Source organism: Urocampus carinirostris, chromosome 14 (genome assembly GCF_059441175.1).
Source record: "Urocampus carinirostris isolate Australia breed hairy pipefish chromosome 14, RoL_Ucar_1.0, whole genome shotgun sequence".
NCBI lineage: Eukaryota > Metazoa > Chordata > Actinopteri > Syngnathiformes > Syngnathidae > Urocampus > Urocampus carinirostris.
Window position 1 is genome coordinate 13,329,993 of NC_142362.1, and position 25,517 is coordinate 13,355,509.

Here is a 25,517-nt window from a genome sequence, read left to right on the forward strand (position 1 = left end):
ATATTTATTCCTCAACAGTGAGCAAACAACACCACGGCTCCATTCAATACAACATGGCGATAAACAATTAGCAAAACGAAAAATGGTGCGTGCGTAATGACGTCACATAATGGAAAACGTCTTACTGCAATACCACAAGTCAGAGCGTTATTAAATTGACAAATCTTAACAATTCCTAACCACTTATCCATTTTTCTTGTGTTCTACTTGGGATAATGATATTTAAATGCACGACCTTATAACGCTCGGGAAAGTCCGAAAGCACGAAGTTATTTGATGCGGGCTTCTGATTAGCTGCCGAGTATTCAAATTGAAATTCCGAAATTTCCAAAACGAACGAATATTTTGAAATGGGAATAAAACGTTTTATTTGTTAAAAAAAAAGAAGAAAAAAGAAAGATTTTTATTTTTTTCTTGAAATAGTTGTCGGCCACCCGGGCAGAGACGTTTTTGTAAGTTGTACGCCCGACGTAAAAGATTCATAAGGAAAATATACGTACTTAAAATAAGCATTACATTTTATGACAATTTGGGTTAAATATGTACAGTATAATTGTATCATTATATAATTTGTAAGTAAAGCATTCTTTTCCATTCTACAGGTGGCACAAAAAGTCCTGAAAAATGCCAAGCTGGCATGTCAGCGCTTGGGTCAATACAGAATGCCTTTTGCCTGGTCAGCCAGGTACTTCCTCTTTCTGTTTACCGTGTAATGTGACAGTGGTTATAAACACATTTTTGGCTATTTATTACTAGGCATGTACAAGGCAAATATTTCAAATATTTTTTTTTCTTTGTAATCTTCCCGCACATGAATGAAATTGAACCATCACTTAAAATGGTTTCGGTTCCAGGCCATTATTCAAAGACGCTTCTGGGACTCTCGACAAAAGTGCTCGCTTCTCGCCTTTGTACAGACAGGACAACAATAAGCTGTCCAATGACGACATGCTGAAATTGCTGGGCGACTTCAGAAAGTGTGTATTATTCAATCGTGACAGTTTCTAATTTCCAACATCTGTTGGAACAATTTCAGTTGATGTGAAAGATGGAATATGCCCTCACGCCTTTCAAATGTTAGCAGATGTATGACATTGTTCCGTTTTCAGACCGGAGAAGATGGCCAAATTGCCCGTCATCCTCGGAAACCTCGACGTTACCATCGACAACGTAGCCCCCGACTTGACCAGTAAGCTCTCAAATGTCACTTAGGATACGGATCTTGTTACCTACACAATTTTCTTTGACAGATTGCCTTACCTCATCCTACATTCCTGTCAAGCAATTCGATGTCAGCGAGAAAAGTCCCATCTTCTTTGAGGTGGAAGAGTTTGTGCCATACATAGCCAAATGTTCCCAACCTTTCACCATCTACAACAACCACCTCTACGTTTACCCCAAATTCTTAAAGTACGACGGCCAGAAGTCTTTTGCAAAGGTATTCCGAACACAGTATTCCCTCAATTTTCTGTGTATCTATAGTTTAACACAACCAATTTACCTGTGCACACTTCATCTGGGATATTTGGATGCCGCAAAGCACTTTGGGACTTGTAGTAAAGACACAAACAATCCATGCAAACTCCGACTTACAAAAAAGATTCATGTGTATTTGTCCTTGACATTTCCATTTAATTTTCTGGCCTCACGGCGAAAAAGCTATAGCCCATATTTAGTATATGCAACAGTTGTGTCCATCCATATGTAGTGTAAGTGCTACCTTAATGCAAACCGCATACAAGCACAACTTGGATGCAATGGAGCTCCCTTTTGGAACCCATCAAAAGAAAAAATCTGTGATGCAACAAGGACGCTAAAGTCGGAGGGGGGGAGGATTTTTTAAGGGTTATTGTTCTATCTTTTTTATTCATTATCCATTATCCGTTATCGGTCAGTTCACAATACGCTACAAAGCCTAGGAGCCGGGATTCTTACTCTCAGCCAAAAGGCCAAGCTAAGGTCCTAGCCTTAAAGCCTTGCTGCGATCATTGCGAATGCACCGTTCCCGGAGGTACTGCAATACCGGGCCGATGCGCGGAGTGGACAGAGCAAGCTCTTATTCCATCTCCGGAATTACAAAAATCGGCAAAGTCGAAGCTCCTATTCCATCCTAGCCATTACGAATTTCACATGCCGACGTTCTTAAAATCTCACGAATGATTATGGCTTCGTACTGCAAAAAAAATATGGAATTCAGTATTATCCCGATAACATACATTATGTCAGCTAACTACTATACCTTGATTGTCAACATTTTAGTAGTGGTGTAAGCGTAATTACAGCAGCCACCTTTTAATTGCTTTATGTATTTATGGACAATTAAGGAAGTGGTGAAAACCTTACGAACTAGAGGTCCTGGTAGGTGTGTGGGACGAAATGGTTATTGCTCATGTACCGCTAATGCAGCCAGTTAGTGAATAAAATCTCTAGCAGTTAGCATAACTTGCTGGCTTACTTAATCTGTGTGTATTTTTCTGAAAAATGTTTAATTATAGACGCTAAGTAACCCCTAGTAATGAACCTCACTGTGGTCTATAGTGCAAATCTCTATCGTTAGCAACTAGCGGCTAGTCATACATGTTAAGTTTCAGAAATGGGAAATCGGGAGATTTTTTTTCCGACGCGATTATTATTATTATTATTATTATTATTTGAAAAGACAACAATAAAATTCGTTTTTTAATCTACTTTATTATTTTATGTTTACATGTGATTATTACAATGTTTAATTAATCCAAATTTTCTGGTGTTCTTTAACATAGTCATATGTAGCACTCTTATTCGTCTGCTGCTCTCGAAGGAATGAGATCACGTGGAGTTCGAGATTATGATTGCCGAGTCTCGATCAAAGCTTTTTCCGGTGCAGAACGGCGAAAAAGACAATGATAAAGACTATGGATAATTCGGCTACATTTTAATCGGCAAAACTTTGTTCGCATAAAAATTTCGGCGACCAAAAAAAAAAAAGCGGTAGTCTCCCAAACAAATCGGGACACTTAACAAGTGTGGCACATCTGGGCTGCTGAATTCAAATGCAATTACACATGTCAAATGATATCTATGAATTTAACAATAATGATTGGAATTTTTTGAACAATGTGGGCTTTTTATTAATCAGAATAAGAAGCTGGAAAATTTCTATAATTTCTCTTAAAACCAGATGTTCCTTTAACATTAACTACTCATGACCTAGTATAAAAATACAGCCAATATAAATAAAAATACAATTAAAGTTAGTGCTTGGTAGCACTAACTAGTTTGTGTCTGATTGAAGGCCCGAAACTTGGCTGTGTGCATCGAGTTCATGGACTCTGATGATGAGGATGCTTTACCACTTAAGGTAACTATATCAGAAAACAATTACAATGGACCAACATCCGCTTGACAAGCTTAACCCAGACATTGCAACCGTTCCACAGTGCATCTACGGCCGGCCTGGAGGACCCTTGTTTCGTAAAAATGCCTTTGCTGCGGTATTGCATCACCAGCACAACCCAGAGTTTTATGATGAGGTAACGATTACATAAATACATTATGTAATTCCATGCTACGGTGTTAATGTGATCCCCTCCCCTTCCCAGTTTAAAATTGAACTTCCGACCCAACTCCATGAGAAACATCATCTCCTCTTCACTTTCTACCACGTCAGTTGTGAGAGCAACAGCAAGGCCAGCACGAAAAAGAGAGAACAGGTTGAGACCCAAGGTAGCCCAATCCCACGACAACTCCTGTTGCCAGTGAAACTGCAACGTTTTTAACATCCCACGTCCGTTTTCAGTTGGCTACGCTTGGGTCCCCTTGCTAAAAGACGGACGCGTGATTGTGAATGAGTGTCACGTTCCTGTGGCAGCCAACCTGCCCGCTGGATACCTCAGCTGCCAGGAAGGGGCCGGCAAGGTAGCTAAATGTGTAGACACTATCGCTTTTCAGTTTTAGTGAGATCAATGAATATTTCTTATTTTACTTTTAGCATTCAGGTCCTGATGTCAAATGGGTGGACGGAGGAAAGCCGTTGTTCAAGGTCTCGACTCACCTGGTTTCCACCATATACACACAGGTTAGTGTTCTTTCAAACTGAAAGTGGGTACACTAACACGAGATTTACACTGATCCAAATCAAATATAGATTGCTCCATTTATAAGTTACTACCTAGACTAGAGACGTATAAAAAAGTTTGGGAGCTACTGATCATTTTCAAAACATTTCTTTATAAATAATGGCTTTTAAATCAGCATTTTCAGTTAAATATATTATAAAGCATACAAACTTGGTGATGATTGGGAATTGAAATTAAGTTTATGGGATTTACAGAACGTGTGCAATAATTACTTGAAGTAGGCAAGAGCAAAAATTTGGGCACCCCTATAAAAAATTTATATTTGTGTCAAGAACCGGAACAGGAGAACCCAAATGCGTGATGTTTCTCGCACAGGCTTTTATTTTACGGGAAATGGGGCAGTCATGCACGTTCACCCAACGGCAGTGATTGGGCGATCGTTGTGCGGAAGACGTAAGTTAGCCGTCTGGCGTCGAATGACAGGAAGCCAGAGGCCAACGAGATCGATAGCAATTGCACGAGCAGATATTGGACCGATGGGGTCGATACCTGACAGGACGGGACAGACAGGATATATATCAAAACTGGATATCGTAATTAAACAGGACAAACTAGACGGGAACGAAACTGGTGATCGATATTAAAGAGGACAAAATAGACGGGGACAATACCGGACAGGAAACACAAGCAGGGAACCGGACAGAGTCAAAACCCACGTCTTGCAGGTGCAGAGGTTCGTTGACTGACTGACAAAGGGTGAGTGAGAGCAGTGAGATTAAATAGCAGGGAAGCAAATCTGTCAACGAGCCGCAGCTGGCACCAACGGGCGGGGCCAATTGGGCACCATGGCAACCGTGACACATTGTATACTAGGGGTGCAAAAACTCACTGATTAAAAAATCGATTAACTTATTTATCATCAAATGAATCGCTTATTTTGTGTAATTAATTTATATGTTTGTTGTCACTAGTTAAGTGAACTAATTTGACTTTGATTTCATAAATTGCTACTCTTTTAACAATTTATTGATCATTTATATACCTTATTATTAGAAGTGTTCAGTGTCCTCAGACTTCAAGAACAAAAAAGAAGAAAAAAAAAGAAAATTACAAAAACGTAATAAAAATAGAAAAAAATAATTTCCGCTTCCAAACCATGAGTCACCAACCTGTTTCAAGCTGAGAGCTACTTTTTGTTAGTGATTAGCGTGAAGGGCTACCAGTTTTATACGTAATTCTAAAATAACAACTTATTATGTTATTACTATGTTATTATAACATTATTAACAGGTTATAATTATTAGAAGTAGGGTTAAAAATGCCATATATATAGGGCACTGAGTTGTTTGAATGTATAAATTGTAGTCTATTTTGAAAATAATTTAAGGATAATTCCTAATGTATTTAAGGACACTGATCATGTCAGTGATTTCCAGTGCCAAATCACATTTCCAAGAAAATCACAATGACCCATCACAGGTGAGCTATTTTTAGAACTGATCCTTGGGCTTATCAGGCTTTTTTTATGGGGTTACCTGTTGGTGACCCGTGTTCGAAACAATAAATGTTCTCCAATTTTCTTATTGGCTTACTCGACAAGAATATTTTTTGTTGTTGCATCAAAATCAAGCATTTTGGTCAGACTACAGAGATATACTCAACATTTTTGAGAAAAGATCAATAGTTTTGCCTTTTTTCTCACAGTGTATGGACCAAACTACAAACTAAATTATCATAAATGTATGTTTGTTTCAAATGTATTTTCAGTTATTTATTTATTTTCAGGATAAAGGGGTACAATTAAAAAAATTAATCTAATCAACCATGACAATAAATGGATAATTAAAATAATCATATATACTTCAGGGCAGCACGGCAGCGCAGCGGTTAGCGCACGTGCGGCAAAGTACTGAGGTCATGAGATCGAACCTTGCTGTGTGGAGTTTGCATGTTCTCCCCGTGCTTGCGTGGATTTCTTCCGGGCACTTTGGTTTCCTCCCACATTCCAAAAACAATTGGCCGGCCCAAATTGTCCCTAGGTATGAATGAGCGAGCGAATTGTCTGTCCCTGTGTGCCCTGCAACTGGCTGGTAAACAGTTCAGGGTGTCCCCTGCCCACTGCCCGAAGATGGGCTACAGCTCCCCCGCGACCCTACTGAAGATAAGCCGTGCAGATAATGGATGGATGGATGGATATATACTTCACTGTGATTTCACAAACCATAATCTTTTTCAGGATCAACACTTGCACAACTTCTTCCATCACTGTCAGAGCATTGCATCATCCCCCCAGACACCAGGAGGTGAACTGGTAAAATACTTAAAGGTAACGTGCTTAATTGTTTCACAATATTTTGAAATTATCAACCATTGCTCAAGCTGACAACGTCTTCTGTTTCGAATTATTAAATCAAATATTTGACCTGTTGTATCATCTTGTGTACAAACACAAACGAAACACACTTGACTCGCAATGATTCGTGATTCAAGGAACAAAGGGATAATAATTCACAGTGTCTGAAATAACGTCTGCCCTGATGCCCGAGGCGTGCATCTTTTACGTCGGGCGTACAACTTACAAAGCGTCTCCGCTTTATTCCGATTTCGAAATCTTCGTTCGGTTTGGAAACTTGCATATTCAGCAGCCAATCAGAAGCCTGCATCGAATAACTTCGTGCTTCCGGACTTTCCCGAGCATTATAAAGTCGTGCATTTGCATATCATTTTCCAAAGTAGACGCACAGAGAATACAAGAAAAATGGAAAAGTGGTTAGGAATCAAGCCAAAACCTCAGCCCCAGAAGATTCAAACGATGCTAACAAAATTTATGATGCTACAAAACGTAAACGTTCATTAAAAGCATCGTGGAAAGAGGAGTTCACGTGGCTTGTGGCAGACGACGCAACGCAAACATTGCATGAATGAAGATAAGTAAATACAGATACATACTGATGACAGATGGAAAACAGCGATGTCAAATACATGCAATGAATGTTATAAGTAGATTTATAATAAACCTAATTTTAAAGAGTTGCTCTGTTATATATTCTAATTATCAATTCTTAATACTTTGCAACAATGGGTTTTTTGTAATTAGTCGTCCTATTGTGTTTCAAGTTGTGAAAAATGGGGCAGGCAACTTTATGGCTGGGCAGGCAACTTTTCAGAGTTGACTGCACTGGTGTCCGGTAACTTTTTGTCATGAGTTTCAGACAATACTAAATGGTCAGTGTATTTAATGTAACACTAAATGGGAGTACAGTACACCACCAGGATACAGTGTCCCCACTGTACAATGTTTTCACTTTATTGTAAGGAATTTCTTTCCCCACATTTTACACGAACATCTTCTATAGCCAGCTAATTTCCAGCCCTTTGGTGACATTTATCACACTTCATATGCTTTTTATGCGTGCTCCCCAACTGTACGTTAATAACATAGTGGACGTTGTTTGTGGTGTATGTTCACACTCTACTTAAAGGAGCTAACTCTAAATTGCTAGCCAGTTCCACACCAAACCTCCTGACACCTCACCAGTGTAGATAATGCCCAGATGTTAGCTGTAATTATCCTTCCCCAACATACCTCTTTCCTTGTTTTCTCAGAGCCTGCACGCCATGGAGAGTCACGTGATGATCAAGTTCTTGCCCACCATACTTAATCAACTTTTCAGAGTGCTGACGAGTGCTAGCCAAGAGGACGTAGCGGTTAACGTCACCAAGTGAGTTTTTTGGGGGGGTTTTTTACACACGAGAAGATACAAGGAATGGGAAAGCTCACACCGTTTTTTGTTGTTCATTTAGAGTCATGATCCATGTTGTAGCCCAGTGTCATGAGGAAGGATTGGAGCACTACCTGAGGTCATATGTCAAGGTTAAAGAACAACATTGTTGATTACTATCATTTCTATTATTGCATTAAAACTTTAGCATATAGTATATTTCTGGTCAGCTGGCTGACAGTTTTACTTTCCTAATCCTTAACTGTTTCTTTCACCTACAATGTTTGCCTACTTTAAATCGCTATTTTTAAATCTTCATGTATGAAACCCCATCCATCTTTCTTTCTCCTCTTTTTTCTGTAACTCTTAAGTTTTCTGTATAAATATTTCTTTTACCCTAATAGTTTGTCTGAAGTTTTCTATAGCTAGCCATTTTTCTATATAACTTGGTAGGTATTATTAAGCAAGTCAGAAAATACCTAGCTAGCCTGAGCTATTTAACTACCTGGCTCAATGGTTACTATCTATTAAACTACCTTGCTAAACACCTAGAAGCTAGAAACTAGCGTGAAAGCTAGCAGCTATTTAACTACCCATCTAAATGGCTACTATCTATTTAACTAGCTAGCTAGACACTTACAAGTGACAGCTATGAACTAATGTATCTGGCAACCCTGGCTAAAGGCCTTTTGACCGGCTAACCAATTCATAGTTACCATTACAGTTGATATCTTGCTAGTCTGCTACATAGTTTGAAGCTTTTTAACTGGTTAGATTAATAGTTAGAAGCTATCAAACCCGCTAGCTAAATACTACCAAAGAAGCTAGTTTACATTGGTTCTGAAAGCTAATAGCTGTGTATCTAGAGTGCGACCCAGTTAGAAGCTATTTATCTCTTTAAAAGTTGATAGCTTCAAATCTAGCTAGCTGAATAATATCACGCTAGCTAGTCGCTCTTTACATTGTACTGACTAGCTATCTGGTAGTAGCTATCAAGCCAGCTAGGTAGTCGCTATCCATACATTAAATGTCATCTATCTGATTTATCATGAGCTACTCCGTAAGCTTCCTCTTAATCATCCGAGTTTGTGTTTTTCCAGTTTGTTTTCAAAACCGAGCCATACACAGTGTCCAGTACCCGAACTGTCCACGAAGAGCTGGCAAAAGCCATGACGGCCATCTTGAAGCCTTCCACCGACTTCCTCACATGTAACAAGCTGCTCAAGGTGAATAACTGTGCTACTTGTAGCATATTGAGCTGTTTACAATTTTGTAATAATCGTTGTTTTTTGTTTTTTTGCAGTACTCCTGGTATTTTTTTGAAGCCTTAGTCAAGTCCATGGCTCAGTACCTGGTTGAGAGTTGCAAAGTGAAGGTACAGTTGACTCTACCTTGATTTATAAATAAGTACCCTTGATTGATGAGATATATTTTTCACTAAGTACCCTACTTTAGTGGTTCTAGACCTATTGTTATTATAGCTCAGGAGATAGAGCGCTCGTCCTCCGTGTTACATGTCGAAGTGTCCTTGGGTAAGACACTGAACCCCTAATGCCCCCAATAAGCAGGTTGGCGCCTTGCATGGCTGCACGGCCGCTATTGGTGTGTGAGTGTGTGTGTGAATGGGTAAAATGTGATGCACATTGTAAAGCGCTTTGGGAAGTCTTCATTGACTTGAAAAGCGCCAAATAAATGCAGATCATTTCATTTCACTTTGAGGACATCTTTAGGCCTATGAAATTGTCGTAGAATCAACACACAAAAAACATGGGTCGAAAAAGAGCAATTCCAGAGAAAGGCAGGTCACTGGGCCCTTTTCCTTTAGCCTTTTTCAATCGGGAACACCAAAATCAAAAGTCAAATTTGTTTTACGAACTTGTTTTGAAAATATGTACTATTTTTAAATCATATGTATTTGATAAATACCGTATTCTCACACCCGCTAGGCGCACTGTTTTTAAGGGCGCACTCTCCCTGGTTCGAATTATTTTTTTGTTGGCTCATATGGCGCACTGGCCTGTTGGATCTGTCCGGTATCTTGCTGTTGAATCCGGTATTGGTCCTGTCCTGTCCAGTATCTTGCTCCAGTATCTGTTATCGATCCCGTCCTGTCCGGTATCTTGCTTGTGTATCCAGTATCAGATATCAATCTCTTCTGTTCAGTCCTGTACGGTATCTGCTCGTGTATCCTGTATCTGGTATCAATCCCGTCTGTCCTGTCCAGTTTTGATCTCGTCTGCCTCTGGCTTCTCGTTTTCTTGCAACTGACTTCTCTGTCTCACTTCTTCCATCCAGCGTTTGCCGAATCACTTCTGTTTGTGTTAACGCGCATCACTGCTCCATTCCCCTAAAATATAGCTTGTGTGAAAACGTTACGCGTCTGGGTCCTCCGTCTGTTCAGGTTCTGACACCTTCGGAAATTTTGCCGGCTTTTGAAAACGATAGAACGACAGTCTGGGCAGAAACGCCAGCCCACCAGTCCAAAATCCATTCACAAATTGTGGCATAACACGCCTGGCGATGCCTCTCACTCTTAGTGAAACTGTGCAACCCTTCAGTCATCCATCACTCCCACGCCGCACGTTACGCTACCTTGAACGGCCAGTTGACACCACTGTCTAGCGGTTGAAACTCCGTTGTCAGCCCACCCGGATGATAGCAAGATAGAAGTTCTTTTGCTTCCTTATATTTTTCTCATCGTGTGTCAGATGGGCACGCGTAACGTCACAAATCAAGAGCGACAGGGTAGCATGAAAAAAAACACCTGGTCTTCTGACATGATCAGCCAGTCTTTCATGTCGCCTTCGTCTATCCAGCCCTTTTCATTTGCCTTGACGATAATTCCTATCGCCCATGATTTAGACGTATAGCACAATTCAAATTTACGCGGGAAATCCCACACTGCTGTCCCCTGTCATGTCTGCGGCTCACATTTTGAATGAAATCTGAGACTATTGTGTGCGCCGTATGGGTTTCAAAATAACTCACTCAGGGCCATTACAAAAGGCTGATATTTTAGTGGTTGACTGAGGCTTTTTAGGCCCTAGTTCCAATAATTACAGCCTGATAATAGTATGCTAATAACAGATTCAGATTCAGATTCAGATCTACTTTATTGTCATTCTAGTACACGTGTATACAGAACGAAATGTCGATGCATCTGACCCCCACAGTTTCCTTGAATGTACAGATATAAATAATGTTGTATTGTATTTTGGCTACGTATAGTATTTTACCATAGTGCCGATAGTGCAAGAAGAGTAGCTAACCAGATGTGCAAAATGGGCAGTCAGGTTAACAAGTCAGGTACACAGTAACATTAACACTGTAACAATAACGCTGTAATTACAATAGTGCAGAGAGCAATGTGCAAGGAGTGGCAAGCTATAAAAAAAAAAAACTGCCAGTAGTGCAAAAAGTCAGATTAGCAGCCGTTTAGATTTAAGTTAACTATATGTTAGATTGACCATTTAACAGTCTAATGGCCAGGGGGACTAGACTATTGCGGAGCCTGGTGGTCCTGCACCGCACACTGCAGTACCTCTTCCCAGAGGCTAGCAGAGTGAACAGTCCATGATGGGGGTGAGAGGGGTCCCCGGTAATGTTTTTAGCATGGGATAGGCAGTGCTTCTGGCCAATGTCCTGAATGGAGGGAAGTGTAGTCCCGATTATTTTCTCTGCTGTCCTCGTTACCCTCCTCACACTACCCCAGTCGGTAGCGCTGCAGCCTCCACACCACACAGAGATACAGCTGGTCAGGATACTCTCTATGGTGCCCCTGTAGAATGTAATGAGGGAGGGTGGGGGCAGGTGGGCTCTCCTCATCCTCCGCAGGAAGTACAGGCGCTGCTGTGCCCTCTTAACCAGTGATGCAGTGTTCACGGACCAGGTGAGTTTGTTTGTAATGTGCACCCCTAGGAACTTGATACTGCTGACAACCTCCACAGCCTTGTTGTTGATGCAAAGTGGGGCATGGTTGGGCTGGTTTTTCCTAAAGTCGACAATGATCTCTTTAGTTTTGTCGACATTCAGGACCAGGCTGTTGTCCCTGCACCAGCCCACCAACTGCTCCACCTCCTCTCTGTAGGCCAGGTCGTTGTCATCCCTGATGAGGCCCACCACTGTTGTGTCGTCAGCATACTTCACGATGTGGTTTGTGGCGGACCTAGGGACGCAGTCGTGTGTCATCAAGGTGAACAGCAAGGGGCTTAGGACGCAGCCTTGGGGGGAGCCCGTGCTGAGGTAGATGACATCTGAACTGTTCTGACCTATCCGCACTGATTGGGGTCTGTCACAGAGGAAGTCCAGCAGCCAGTTCCGCAGGGGGGTGTTGAAACCCAGGAGTCTCATTTTGTCTACCAGATGTTGTGGGATGATGGTGTTGAATGCTGAACTGAAGTCCAGGAACAGCATCCGCACATGGGTGTTCTTCTCCTCTAGATGTGTCAGGCTCAGGTGAAGCGCAGAGGAGATGGCATCCCTGGTGGAGCGGTTTGTCCTGTAGGCAAACTGAAAGGGGTCGAATGAGGAGGGGAGACTGGAGGTGATGTGCTCTTTAACCAGTCTCTCAAAGCACTTCATTATGATAGGAGTCAGTGCAACGGGCCGGTAATCGTTGAGTGATAAGATCTGGGGTTTCTTTGGCACTGGGATGATGTTGGCAAATTTGAAGCATGATGGTACTTTGGCTTGGTCTAGCGAGGTGTTGAAAATGTCTGTTAGTACACAAGCCAGCTGATCGAACACAGTAATAACATGATAAGGTGTTATTTTAGAAATGCATATCAAACTGGTAATCAGCAGTGTCTGAAACTCATAACAAAAAGTTACCGGACACCAGGGAAGACAACTCTGAAAATTTGCCTGCCCGGCCATAAAGTTGCCTGCCCCATTTTTCACAACTTGAAACACAATAAGACTACTAATCGCAAAAAAAAACCATTGCTGCAAAGTATTAAGGATTGATAATCAGAATATATAACAGGACAACACTTTAAAATTAAGTTCATTATGAATCTACTAATAACATTCATCCCATGTATTTGACATCACTGTTTTCCATCTGCCATCAGTATGAACCTGTATTTACTCATTTTGTATTCATGCAATGTTTGCGTTGCGTCGTCAGCTACAAGCCACGTGAACTCCTCTTTCCACGATGCTTTTAATGTATGTTTACATTTTGTAGCGTCATTGATTTTGTTAGCTTCTTTTGAATCTTTCTTCTGGGGCTTGATTCCTAACCACTTATCCCATGTTCTTGTGTTCTCTGTGTGTCTATTTTGGAAAATGATATGTAAATGCGCGACTTTATAACGCTCGGGAAAGTCCGGAAGCACAAAGTTATTCGATGCAGGCTCCTGATTGGCTGCCGAATATGCAAATTGCCAAACAAACCAAAATTCTGACACTTCCAGACTGAATAAGATTTCGAAATCGGAATAAAGCAAACGTTTGATTTGATTTAAAAAAAAAAAACGAAAGATTTTTTTTTTTCTTGAAAAAGTTGTACGCCCGATGTAAAAGATGCACATCCCGGGCGTCCGGGCAGACATGATTTCAGACATGACTCTTTGTATTAACCAATTCTCACGTACCAACATTCCGGTTGTGCCCAACAGCTGTCTCGGAATCAGAGATTCTCAGCATCCTTCCATCACACTGTGGAAACTGTGGTCAACATGATGATGCCTCATATCACTCAGAAATACAAAGACAATCTAGACGCAGCCAGGAATGCCAACCACAGTCTGGCTGTCTTCATCAAGGTTTGCTCATAGGTGCATGAGATTTTTCTTATCTCGGTCGTAAATACTGATTTCACTCTCGCAGCGCTGTTTCAATCTGATGGACAGAGGTTTTGTTTTCAAACAAATCAATAACTACATCCACTCCTTTGTGCCGGGAGATCCAAAGGTACGATTTTTAGGTCATTCTTATGAATGTATATGAATAAGAAATCTCGTTTGTTTTGATGACTCTCGTTTCCAATTTAGACGCTTTTTGAATTCAAGTTTGAATTCCTGCGTGTGGTGTGCAACCACGAGCACTACGTTCCTTTAAATTTGCCCATGCCTTTTGGGAAAGGGAGGATTCTAAGATTCCAAGGTGAGTGAGTTATGATCAACGTTAAAACTGGACTTGATCAATTATCTCATGTGAATCCAATTGAATGTTATTGTGTCTGCTGCACTTTCTGACTTTGCCTTCCTGTTTTTCCTTATTTTTTTGTCATGTATTTTTATAATCTCTTTTAAGATACAGTGGAGTCATACGATACTCCAGTAGGTAGGTGAAAGGTTTGCTGCTCGCATGCCAGCACATTTAAATCAGATCCTTCTGACTTGAGCCCAGAATGCAACAAAATCCTTTTGAAAATTGGAATCCAATCTGCTAATCTTATTATTGAATGGAGATAAAAAGAGACAAGTCCCCTGTATTAATCTATTCACAGAGAAGTAAATGCTCTTTTCAATGTTAATTTATGCGCAAAATGGAATTTATAAAAGCTATGTAAACAATTGAATTGTAAATCTATTTGTGCACAGTTATCACTTTTAGAAAAATTACACTCCAAGACAGGGGGGGGCACTAAAGTGGTGCGTGGGCACCCAGGTAGCACGTGGAGCAAATGGCTCTTAAAGGATAGGCCATTGTGATTTCCTAGGAAATTTGATTTGTTACTGGTTTAGAGGGATCAGTGTCTTCAAGTACACGATCAATTATTTCGGCCTGTAATTTATACATGTAAAAATCACTCAGTGGCCTTATACAAGGCAGATGTTTTAGTAGATGACTGAGCCTATTTTAACACAATGTAAAATAATAATAAAAACATAGTCACTACAGCAGTACAGCGGAGCAGTGGTTAGCGCGTGTGCGGCACAGTTCTGAGGTCATGAGATCGAACCTCCTGTGTGGAGTTTGCATGTTCTCCCCGTGCTTGTGTGGGTTTCCTCCTGGCACTCCGGTTTCCTCCCACATTCCAAAAACATGAATGTCAGGTTAATTGGCCGGTCCAAATTGTCCCTAGGTGTGAATGAGCGAGTGAGTTGTCTGTCTCTGTGTGCCCTGTGACTGGCTGGGAACTAGTTCAGGGTGTCCCCTGCCCACTGCCCGAAGATAGCTGGGATGGGCTCCGGCACCCCCACGACCCTACTGAGGATAAGCGGTACAGATGGACTGATGGATTGTCACTACATAATAATAACATGATAAGTTGATAAGTCTTTAGCAAACTTGTGGCCTTTCACGCTAACCAGTGTCGAAAAAGTAGCTGTCGACTTCAAATAAGTTTGTAACGCTGCTCCAGGAAGTGTCCAAACTTTAACCCAAACAATTGTTAGTACAACATTTTATAATATTGAAAAATAGTGGTTTGTTATAGGCAGCATTAGGTACACTTGCTGGTAAACCTTCTCTCAAAGAAATAAGTTATGCTGTTAGTTATAGTCAAATTTTCTTTTGGAGTTATATTACAATATGTTGCAAGTTTGTTTTGCTCAGGAGTACAAGTAAAACAAACACAATTCACATTGTAATTATATAAATACATTTCATTGTTGCAGTTATATGCAAACTGCACTTTGGGATTCCTTAAATGGTGTGGATACCATATGAGGTTTTCAATATCCTTAATATCCATCTTGTGTCCATTCCCTTATTTACTAAACTTGTAAAATAGTTTTGCGCATGAAAAAAACCCTGATAGGTTATATTTCATTCAACTACAGTTAAGCATTTGTGCACTTTATATAGGCCTCAGTTATATTGTTAGTCCTTAAAAAATAATATAAAAATCAGGTTTCCATTTCATTTGTTTTAAGTATTATGTGGTTACAGTCAGCATACCTCCGACACGCTAAAATATGTATTTTGTTGTCATTTATGAGATCCAAATAAGATTAGGAATATTCAATTTCCTCTGATTGCTTGATGTTGTTTCCTGCAACTTCATCTCCTCTGCCTGCACTTCTTCCTCTCAGACCTCCAACTTGATTACTCGCTGACGGATGACTTTTGCAAGAACCACTTCCTGGTCGGGCTGCTCCTTCGAGAGGTCAACGCAGCCCTGCAGGAGTTCAGGGAGATCCGACAAATAGCCATCCAGGTTCTGAAGAACTTGATGATGAAGCACACGTTCGACGACCGCTACACCTCCAAAGTAAGTGGTGCTGTGTTTCCTCAGGGCTTGTTTTCGGATTCGCCTCTTTATGTCATTGTTGTCTGAGCTTGCAGCTGAGTGATTGATGTGTTTGCCAGAGTCAGCAGGCGAGGTTGGCGACCCTCTACTTGCCTCTATTTGGTTTGCTGCAAGAGAATGTCAACAGGCTGAACGTGAAGGAAGTGATCCCGTTTACCGTCAATCAATGCAACAATGTGAGGGTGACACCAAGTGGCGACTTTTGGACGTACATCAAAAATCTTAAAGGGATACTCATCTCATCTCATCAGCCGTACCGCTTATCCTCATTAGGGTCGCGGGGGGGCTGGAGCCCATCCCAGCCATCTCCGGGCAGTGGGCAGGGGACACCCTGAACTGGTTGCCAGCCAATCGCAGGGCACACAGGGACAGACAACTCATTCGCTCATTCACACCTAGGGACAATTTGGACCGGCCAATTCACCTGAAATGCATGTTTTTGGAACGTGGGAGGAAACCGGAGTGCCCGGAGGAAACCCACGCAAGCACGGGGAGAACATACAAACTCCGCACAGGAAGTCTGGAGCTGGATTTCAACCCACGACAGGTTCCCATGACATGAACTGTGCCGCACAAGCGCTAACCACTGCGCCGCCGTGCTGCCCATCTTCATTGTCTATTATTTAGCTCCTCCTGCTGGTAAAAGAACATCATTTAAAAATCGCTGACTTGAATTATGAGCGAAAACACATCATATAAAAGGGGATTTATTTTCCTAAAATATCGACTGGACAAACAAATGTATTTATTTTACATAACATAAGGCTCACCAGAGGGGGGCTACACATTTTTTCTTCATTTTGCAGGTAGGGATACTCACAAAAACCTTGTTAAATGCTAGGCAAAAAAGGGGGGGAAATGGTGCGATTTGGTCACTTGTGCGTGTAGCACTTGCTTTTGGTTGCAGGACTCTATACAGCGACATTTAGTGGTCAAATATTACAGTGTCCTTTCAAGCAGATCTTTGAAGCCTATTCATAAAACCCTTCAAACATGTCTTTCCCCCCATTTTTAAGTGTTATTATTCCATTAAATAAAAAATAATGCAACTGAAACGGCAATTAGGCAGTCACATTTAGAATGATTGCGAAATTAATCAGGTTCAGTTGATTTCACGTATATTTTTTGTTTATTTTTCAGCCATGTTACAACAAACATTATATCACAATACTAAATCAACGAATCATCCGAAAAACGATTTGAAAGGTTGAAGGCAAAGTTTAGGAAAGACCCATTGTTTAAATAAATTTCTTCCATTAATCGTTTTGACACATTATCATATCATATTTGTTTCTTACATCATTATACCATCTGTGACTCAGCAAACACAATGGTTTCTGAGTCGTCTTTTTTTGTTTCTTTTACCGCAATAAATTTGTTTTTGTAATTTTGTATCTTCAAAAACACAAACACTTACTTTTGTGGGCATGTGGAAGAAAACATTTTCTTGGTATGTTGGACCTAATTCATCTTTCAATACACTTTTTAGGGTCCAAAAAAACATTTAAATGCAGTTCGATGTGTGAGAATTTCACACTAAGTATAAAATTACAGGAGGATACTTTGTTATTTGATGCTGCAATCATCAGTCACGACTACTAGGCAGGCGATATGCATTAGCTCCTGGTTAAGGAAGTGCGTGTCAGGACCAGAATGGAAACAGGACCCAATCGCGTTGTTTCTCACAAGTTTTATTAAAGGAAAGAGGAAGGGCTGCGCTCATGATCCGGTGTTCGCTAGGCGCGGGAAGCAAGTCGCTCTTGTACTCGGTTTGTGATCCGAACACGGAAGTGGATCTTCTGTGGCGAGCAATGGCGGTGTCAAGGACGGAAAAACAGGTCGATAGCGGGGACAGAAGAGTAAAAATGTGGTCGGGGATCAGAAACGGGTCGTAAGCCTGGACGGGAGAGCAGACGTGGTTGGGATCAAAAACGGGTCGTAAGTTGGGACGGGAGAGCAGACTTGGTCAGGATCAAAACAGGTCGTGGTCGTAGACAGACGGGAGCAAAAACAGGACAGGTGGGAATCAGGGTTGAAAAAGGCTTGCCTAGTATTCACTAAGGTTCGCAGAAGGACTGACAACAGGGGATTGACAGGACTGGATTCAAATAGTGACAGGGAGCCAATCACAACCTGCGGCGGTTGGCGCCAAATGAGGGGGCACAGTTGAGTCACATCAGTAATCATGAAAGTGCGTGGTCCCATTTGTAGCAAATTTACTTTCCTTCCCATTAAAAATAGTCTGCTTAGACCATAAATTATATTGGATCACCATATAACACTTTCCATTTTTTATTTTTGATGCCGCCCACGTTATTTATAGATAGATAGATAGATAGAGATAGAGAGATAGATAGATAGATGCTTTATTCATCCCCGAAGGGAAATTCACATTTCCAGCAGCATCCCTGAGCTGAGAACAATACAATAATAAAGCAAAAAGAATACAATATACAAATACCCAGTGTGACGTGCAAATGCCCACTGTAGCGTGTTATATAGAATAATTAAATAATAATAATAACTAATAATAAACTAATAATTATATGACATTTGGTTCAGAAAAGAACTGATCTCCAAATATTAAAATTTCTATCAGAATGGAAGAGAAGATCCTCTCCTCAGCAATGCTTTGATGACACCGCCCAGGTCCAGCACTTTTTTGGACACCAGCTTACACAAAGATGTTTTTGGAGCCATCTCTGGCACAGGTGAGAATAAATATTAAATATCCGGAGGAGGAAAAAAACTAACAAACTAGTATGTATTTTTGGGATTAACCTAAGAATAATAATTCTTCATTTTTCTTTCAGCCTCACCTCACACAACCTCCACACCAAACATCAACTCCGTGCGCCACGCAGACTCCCGAGGGTCCCTCATAAGTACTGACTCTGGTAACAGTCTACTAGAGAGGAACACAGAAAAGGGCAACTCTTTAGACAAGGTACATTTTATTTATGAACTAAATTCTGTACAGTACACCCCGGGATACAACATTATGGTTTGAGGTGGCGATAGCAAAGAAGAAGTGCTGTATAACAGGGGATAGAAACCTATGGTAGTTTGCTAATGCATTCCGGACCCCAGTACTCTAGGTAAAAGTATTAAAATAACAAAAAGTATATCGTAAGTACTACTTGTTTGTAACACAAGTGCATATGATTGAATGTCATAATTATGCATTTAAAGGAAATAATTAAATCCTGTTATTCTTTAGTGCAACTAATCTTGAGCTGGTTGAGTGGAGTAGCAGGTAGATGCAGTTGATGTCTTGTAGTGAATAAAAAGGCCATAAAAATTGTCTTAAAAAGCATCTTATTCAACACCATAAAATAAAAACATCATAAGGCAGGGATGCTTTAAATCCAGGGGTCTACTTGATTTGTGTCAAAACCGGAACAGGATCAGGACTCAAATGCGTGACGTTTCTCACACAAGCCTTTCATTTTACGGGAAATGGGGAGTGATGTATGTTAGGCAGCAGTCTGGCGTGGAGTGACAGGAAGCCAGAGGCAGACAAGATCGATATCAATTGCCCGAGCAGATATCGGATGGGGTCGATACAGGACAGGACGAGACAGACAGGGTTGATAACAAAACAGGATATCGAAATAAACAGGATAAACTAGACGGGAACGAAACTGGAAACCGATATTATACAGGACAAAATAAACGGGAACAATACCGGACAGGGAATACCAACAGGAAACAGGACCGAGTCAAAACCCACATTTTGCGAGGCAGAGGTTCGTTGACGGGCTGACAAAGGAAGAGTGAGAGCACTGGGCTTAAATAGACGGAAAACCAATCTGTCAACGAGCTGCAGCTGGTGCCACATGGGCGGGGCCAATTGGGCGCCATGGCAACCGTAACAATTTGATCAAATCCAGAATTTTCAAAAGAATAGTTTTATTCATATGTTCTTCTCCGAAAATCGAATGTGATTTACTATTGTCGCGACAATTGCGTGTGCGCAGAATCAGCATGCCTCGTCTTTGGGCAGCCTTCTCAGATGTGACAAACTCGAGCAGGCAGAGATCAAGAGTTTCCTTATGTGCTTCCTCCATGTTCTCAAGAGCATGTCTGAAGGTACGATGTTCATGTTTTCACCCTCCCACTGATTTGCAACAATCAGACTAATGGACTCTAACATTTGCAGATGCCTTGTTTACATACTGGAACAAAGCTACATCTGCTGAGCTGATGGATTTTTTCACACTTGTCGAGTAAGACGTCTCAACATCTTTCCTCTTTGACCTAAGAGCGAATCTTTTCATGGACTGATTTTCCTTTTTTTCCGTCAGAGTGTGTCTCCATCAATTCAGATACATGGGGAAGAGGTACATCGCAAGGTAATGTTGATTAGGGCGTAGCGTAAAGAAGTTTTTTGTACACAACAAGAAAAATTCCACACATTTCACTTAATCGTTAATATACAATTATGAAAGCCACTGGATTTAATATCTTAAAAAAATTGTTATTTACATCAGGGGTCACCAATATGCTGCCAACGGGCACCATGAAGCCCTCTAAGACCATCTGTGTAGCCTACGGAGTGGTTCGGAAAATAGCTCACCAGAGATGGGTCATTGTGATTTTCGGCAAAGTTTGATTTCAACCTGGCATGAGAAATCATTGACATGATCGCTACCAGGGTTCCCGCGGATCCTTGAAAAGTCTTAAAAGGCATTCAGTTCATTATTCTAAATATAAATCATTTGCATTAAAATGTCTTAAATCCAATTTGAAATGTAATCAGATTAATACGATTTATATCTATTTGAACTTAAAAGTGTTTGCAATATTTATCAAATGTCTTAAATTTGAATTCAAAAGGCATGAAAAAAGTCTTTAAAAGTCTTGAATTTAACTTGCCCTCAGCTGTTAGAACCCTGTGTACCTTTAAATGCGTGAGCAATCGTTCCAAAACTATTTTTGAAATAAGCCTATTGTGTAATTTAATCAGTCTTCTAATAAAAGTAAGATGTTCAGTGGTTTACAAAGCGTATTTGAACCCTACTCAGGAGGTAGAGCGGTCGTTTTGGGATCAAGAGATCGCAGTTCGAATCCCGGCTCCTCCGTGTTACATGTCGAAGTGTCCTTGGGTAAGACACTGAACCCCTAATGCCCCCAATAAGCAGGTTAGCGCCTTACATGGCTGCACGGCCGCTATTGGGAAATGTGAAGCACACTGTAAAGCGCTTTGGGAAGTCTTGACTTGAAAAGCGCTATATAAATGCAGTTCATTTCATTTCATAATAACGTAAATAGTAATGAAGTAATTACATAGTAATAAAATGTTGATTCAAAAATACATATCAAACTTGTAGCCCCTCACGCTAATCAGTGACAAAAACATGGCTCTCAGCTTTCAAAAAGTTTGGGACCCCTGATTTACATAATATAGAAATATATCGATATACCGAAGCCATATTACCTCAGTGGGAGGTGGCTAGAAGCAAACTCACATTTACCAAACATTCATTCCCTTTCGCTCTTCACAACCTGACACCTAACATTAAGCCCACAGCAAAATAAGTAATGAGTTACTCCATCAGCATAATGGCCAAACAGCATACACTGGTTTACCCCCTCTGCATCATGTGCATTGATATCACTCATTCTTAACTATCCTCCGCTATCCACATCCACACACTAATGCATCCATTAAATTAACCAACCTCAAATCCAGAGCATGTTTCACCCCATCCATCCATCCAACCATATATGGGCCTTTCTCTCAGTCTTTTTCCCACTACTTCTGAATTACATACATAGTCGTTTGACTATGTAACATACATACAATTACATAGTCAAACGACCTTCATCCATTTTTTTCATATGTCCAAACCATCACATTTTCATCAACCCTCTCAGCAGGCTCTCTCTTACCACACCAGTTCTTTTCCTTACTTCCTCATTTCTTAACCTATCCATTCATGTCAATCCACACATACCACGCAAATATCTCATTTCAAAGACCTTCAAGGACGTAGGAATACCATCTTGAAAATCATATTTATATTTAAATTCAGTACTAGTTTGCCTTATCTGTGTTAAATTTCTCGCCATTTTTTAAAATTTGTTTTCGAATTCGTGGAAATCTGTAATGAATATATGAATGCTAATTGTAGATAATACCAGGACAGACGCTGCCCTACTTACGAACTTAAGTTGCTTCAGTGCTATATTTTGTATGTTTAAGGTTCATATTATTGCAGACGCTGCCCTACTTACGAACGAGATTCGTAAGTTGAATTTCTTCGTCAGTTGCTTCAATGCTATATTTTGTATGGAATGTATGCTTAAGCTTTATATAAGTATGTTTAAGGCTTGTATAAGTAACCTGTATTGTTTTGTACTAAAAAAATAAACATTTCATAAAATAATAGGCTCTTTAAAGATAAATAAAGTTGAGTTTAACTTACCTTTGGAAGATGAGCTTCAAAAGTTAGGAACATTCCTCCTCCGCGGTAGAAAGTGGCCGAAAAAAGCGTTTCGACCATTTTCTCAACCGCATCAAGCTTTCTTATTCCACTTTCATTTCAAAAGAAACGGCTCACCTCTTCTCTACACTTCACATCAACCATATTGAATGGATGCACGAGATACTAAACAATAAAAACGTCAAAGTTCTTAGCGCGCTAGAGATACAGTACATGTACTGTAGTATGTTTACACACAAACTAGGAAGTAGAAGCTGGATTTCTTCTTCGGGGTGGATGCTGGGTAACCTCTCAAAACGCCACCACACGCCGGTAGTGGCGGGAAAAAGCACTACAGTCAGGTGCACAAAATACAAAATATAACTTACAGCAATGTCCGGATATTTTTTGACATCCCAAAAAAGGTTCCTATCTACCGTTTTACGTAAGTCGAATGGTCGTAAGTAGGGGAGCGTCTGTATATTAATAGTGGTCCAGTTATTTCCAATTGTCATAACTGTAATGGATTTGTGGCGCTGTTGTCCATTCAATAAGTTAACTCATTCACCGCCATTGACGGCTATGTGCGATGACGTTCTACTCTATTATACCATGGCTGGCTGTGTCTGAGTTAACTAATCAATGTATTTTATTGAGAATGTTTTTCCTCAAAATTGACCCAAGTAATTTAGGGCCCCAGACCTCTACTAGTAGGGGGTCTTTAGGTGTTTTCTGTCTTTCTGTCTCTAACTCCCCATCGCTGTTTCTCTACTCACATTAATGCTGGCAAGTTTAACACTGTGAATGAATTAAAACCTGGCTCCTGCCCTCTCCTGTGTGGGTAAGCCTCCTGTGTGGAATAGACTAATGCATGATTTTTCTTTTTTTGTGTGTGAGTGTTGTTACAGTGCTGTCATGGCAACCCGCATGGATGTCTTAGACTGTTTCAAATCTACTACTTGTTGAAATTATTTATTCATGTATTTATTTATTTACAATTAGCTTGAAGCAATGTGGGTTTCTATTACAGCATGCCTTAGCACAGTATATCTCAACCTTTTTTTCCATATATGTAACCACGGTGGAATAATTAAGCTACGTACTTACTTAATCGGTACTACACTGGGGATTTTTTTCTAGTATTAGATACAAAAGAAAAATTTTGAACCATTTACAAAATATTGTACAAATCCATCCATTTTCTGAACCGCTTATCCTCAACAGTGCCCCAGGGTTTTTAAATAATATTTTTCACATTTTACCATATATTACACCTTAAAAAAAATATTGTTTTCTAATAGATTAATATTAAATGATTTAGCTCATTTTTTTAATTTTTTTTAATTTTGTATCTATACAAGTTTTTATTGCTATTTATTAGGAATTTAGTATGTTCTTTATTATGCCCTTAAAGTAAAAAATCTTATTTTCTTATATCAATTTGGATATTATTTTTCGCATAGATTAAGTTTTAATTTGAAATATATTTTATTTTTCTTTTGTGTTATTTTATCAAAATAATTTGTACTAAATAATACAAAATTATACGTAATGTTATTATTTGTAACTAAAATACGACACTAATTTAAAACATTAAAATATTTTTTATATTATAACAATACATTTCTTTTATATTAAATCCATGTTTTAAATATATGATTTGTATCTGGTATAATCTTTTATTTCGCATATTCTAAAATCATTTTATAAAAAACATATTAAGCTTCCTTGTTGTTATTATTATCATTATTATTATTACATTTGAATATTGAATAAATCAAAAAGTTCAAAATGTGGAAATATAAAATAAATTACATGAGAACATTCCTGAAAATGGGACTAATTATTTTGTACATGATAGAAAGAGGGGAAACAAGTAATCTCATTTTGCATTGATATTACTTTTAAAGCTTTTTAAGATATAAAGTACCCCTGGACCAAGCAGTTTTGGCATGGGCAGAGGGGATGTGTCCCCACCAATATCGTTTTGTCCCCAACCAATATTATGTGATCACTTAATAAATGCGCTATGTCCCCACAATGCAAAGACCAAACTTAAGCCTTTGCCCTAGACTAGTTCATAATATCACTAGCTACATAGGGCGCATAGACTATGAATTTGATTTCCATAGGCTATTGTATTAATTTCCACTGATTTTAACCACAAATGTGTGTTTCAAATCATTAGAACAAAAGAATTCCACACGGTCGACTGACCTCTCAGTCCTTGTCATAAGTCAGCCTAACCTGCTGTGCTAACTCTGGCCTGTTGGTAGACTCATCTCTATCTCTGTCCTGTTTCCTCACCAGGAACCAGGACGGGGCAGGACAGGTAGCGCATGAGCGCAAGTCTCAGACTCTGCCTGTGTCACGTAACAGGGCGGGAATGATGCATGCCCGCTTGCAGCAACTCAGCAGCCTGGATAACTCTTACACTTTTAACCACAGTAAGTGCCGTATGACTCGACTTCTCATCTAAAAAAACTCACATGAATCAAAGGCCATGTCGTCTGAGCTTTCTTCATCATCACCATCAGCTTCGTCATCTAATTCAAAACAAAAATATGACAGGCATCTGGGGAAAACTTAGCTTATTTTGCCCTTTCACCCTTGTGACAAATTCTTACTGGAGTTTCTTTGTGCTTTCAGTGTAAAAAAGATTTCAAGTATTCTTGGAATATCTGTAGAGCATGGTAAGAACGTATCTATGGAGACTGGACGAATAATCAGGCTAATAATAGCAGATAATCAACATCAGTCAAATATAATTAATGTTTTAACATAATGCAGAGATTTCTTTATTAAGCTCACTTCGTTTTTAAGTTTGACATATTACTTAATTCTTTATTAAGCTCACTTCGTTTTTAAGTTTGACATATTAATTAATTCAGTCCCTGGATGACTATAGGCGTCAAAGAGTGGGGTGACAGTAATTAGATTACCGTCCAGTTGCTTGTGAAACTATTTGCCCCCCTTAAACTTTGTGACCTTTTGCCACATTTCAGACTTTTTGTAATTTTTTTGTGAAGCATCATAAATAAGTGGAACACAATCATGAAGTGGAACACACTTTATTTGATATTTTAAACTTTTTTAACAACTAAAA

General features: G+C 39.9%; 1 protein-coding gene and 1 pseudogene across 2 annotated transcripts in view; one reads left to right on the forward strand and one right to left on the reverse strand.

The window, feature by feature from the left end:
• The window catches only part of LOC148352674 (dedicator of cytokinesis protein 9), an 88,412-nt gene that overhangs the window by 44,995 nt on the left and 17,900 nt on the right, over window positions 1-25,517 (forward strand). Inside the window, exons 14-39 of one of the 2 annotated variants that reach the window (XM_088353547.1) lie at window positions 603-685; window positions 855-977; window positions 1,110-1,189; window positions 1,251-1,438; window positions 3,275-3,340; window positions 3,420-3,512; window positions 3,582-3,705; window positions 3,779-3,897; window positions 3,971-4,057; window positions 6,295-6,384; window positions 7,665-7,780; window positions 7,863-7,932; window positions 8,881-9,006; window positions 9,084-9,155; window positions 13,402-13,548; window positions 13,613-13,696; window positions 13,777-13,888; window positions 14,039-14,068; window positions 15,766-15,944; window positions 16,043-16,159; window positions 18,583-18,694; window positions 18,797-18,930; window positions 19,964-20,075; window positions 20,146-20,212; window positions 20,291-20,338; window positions 24,722-24,858. In XM_088353547.1, the coding sequence (XP_088209673.1) occupies window positions 603-685; window positions 855-977; window positions 1,110-1,189; window positions 1,251-1,438; window positions 3,275-3,340; window positions 3,420-3,512; window positions 3,582-3,705; window positions 3,779-3,897; window positions 3,971-4,057; window positions 6,295-6,384; window positions 7,665-7,780; window positions 7,863-7,932; window positions 8,881-9,006; window positions 9,084-9,155; window positions 13,402-13,548; window positions 13,613-13,696; window positions 13,777-13,888; window positions 14,039-14,068; window positions 15,766-15,944; window positions 16,043-16,159; window positions 18,583-18,694; window positions 18,797-18,930; window positions 19,964-20,075; window positions 20,146-20,212; window positions 20,291-20,338; window positions 24,722-24,858 (2,716 nt within the window). The remainder of the gene's footprint in view (window positions 1-602; window positions 686-854; window positions 978-1,109; window positions 1,190-1,250; window positions 1,439-3,274; window positions 3,341-3,419; window positions 3,513-3,581; window positions 3,706-3,778; window positions 3,898-3,970; window positions 4,058-6,294; window positions 6,385-7,664; window positions 7,781-7,862; window positions 7,933-8,880; window positions 9,007-9,083; window positions 9,156-13,401; window positions 13,549-13,612; window positions 13,697-13,776; window positions 13,889-14,038; window positions 14,069-15,765; window positions 15,945-16,042; window positions 16,160-18,582; window positions 18,695-18,796; window positions 18,931-19,963; window positions 20,076-20,145; window positions 20,213-20,290; window positions 20,339-24,721; window positions 24,859-25,517) is intronic. The other variant, XM_088353546.1, reaches the window with a different exon arrangement.
• Window positions 1,990-2,118, reverse strand: LOC148352675 (U2 spliceosomal RNA; annotated as a pseudogene).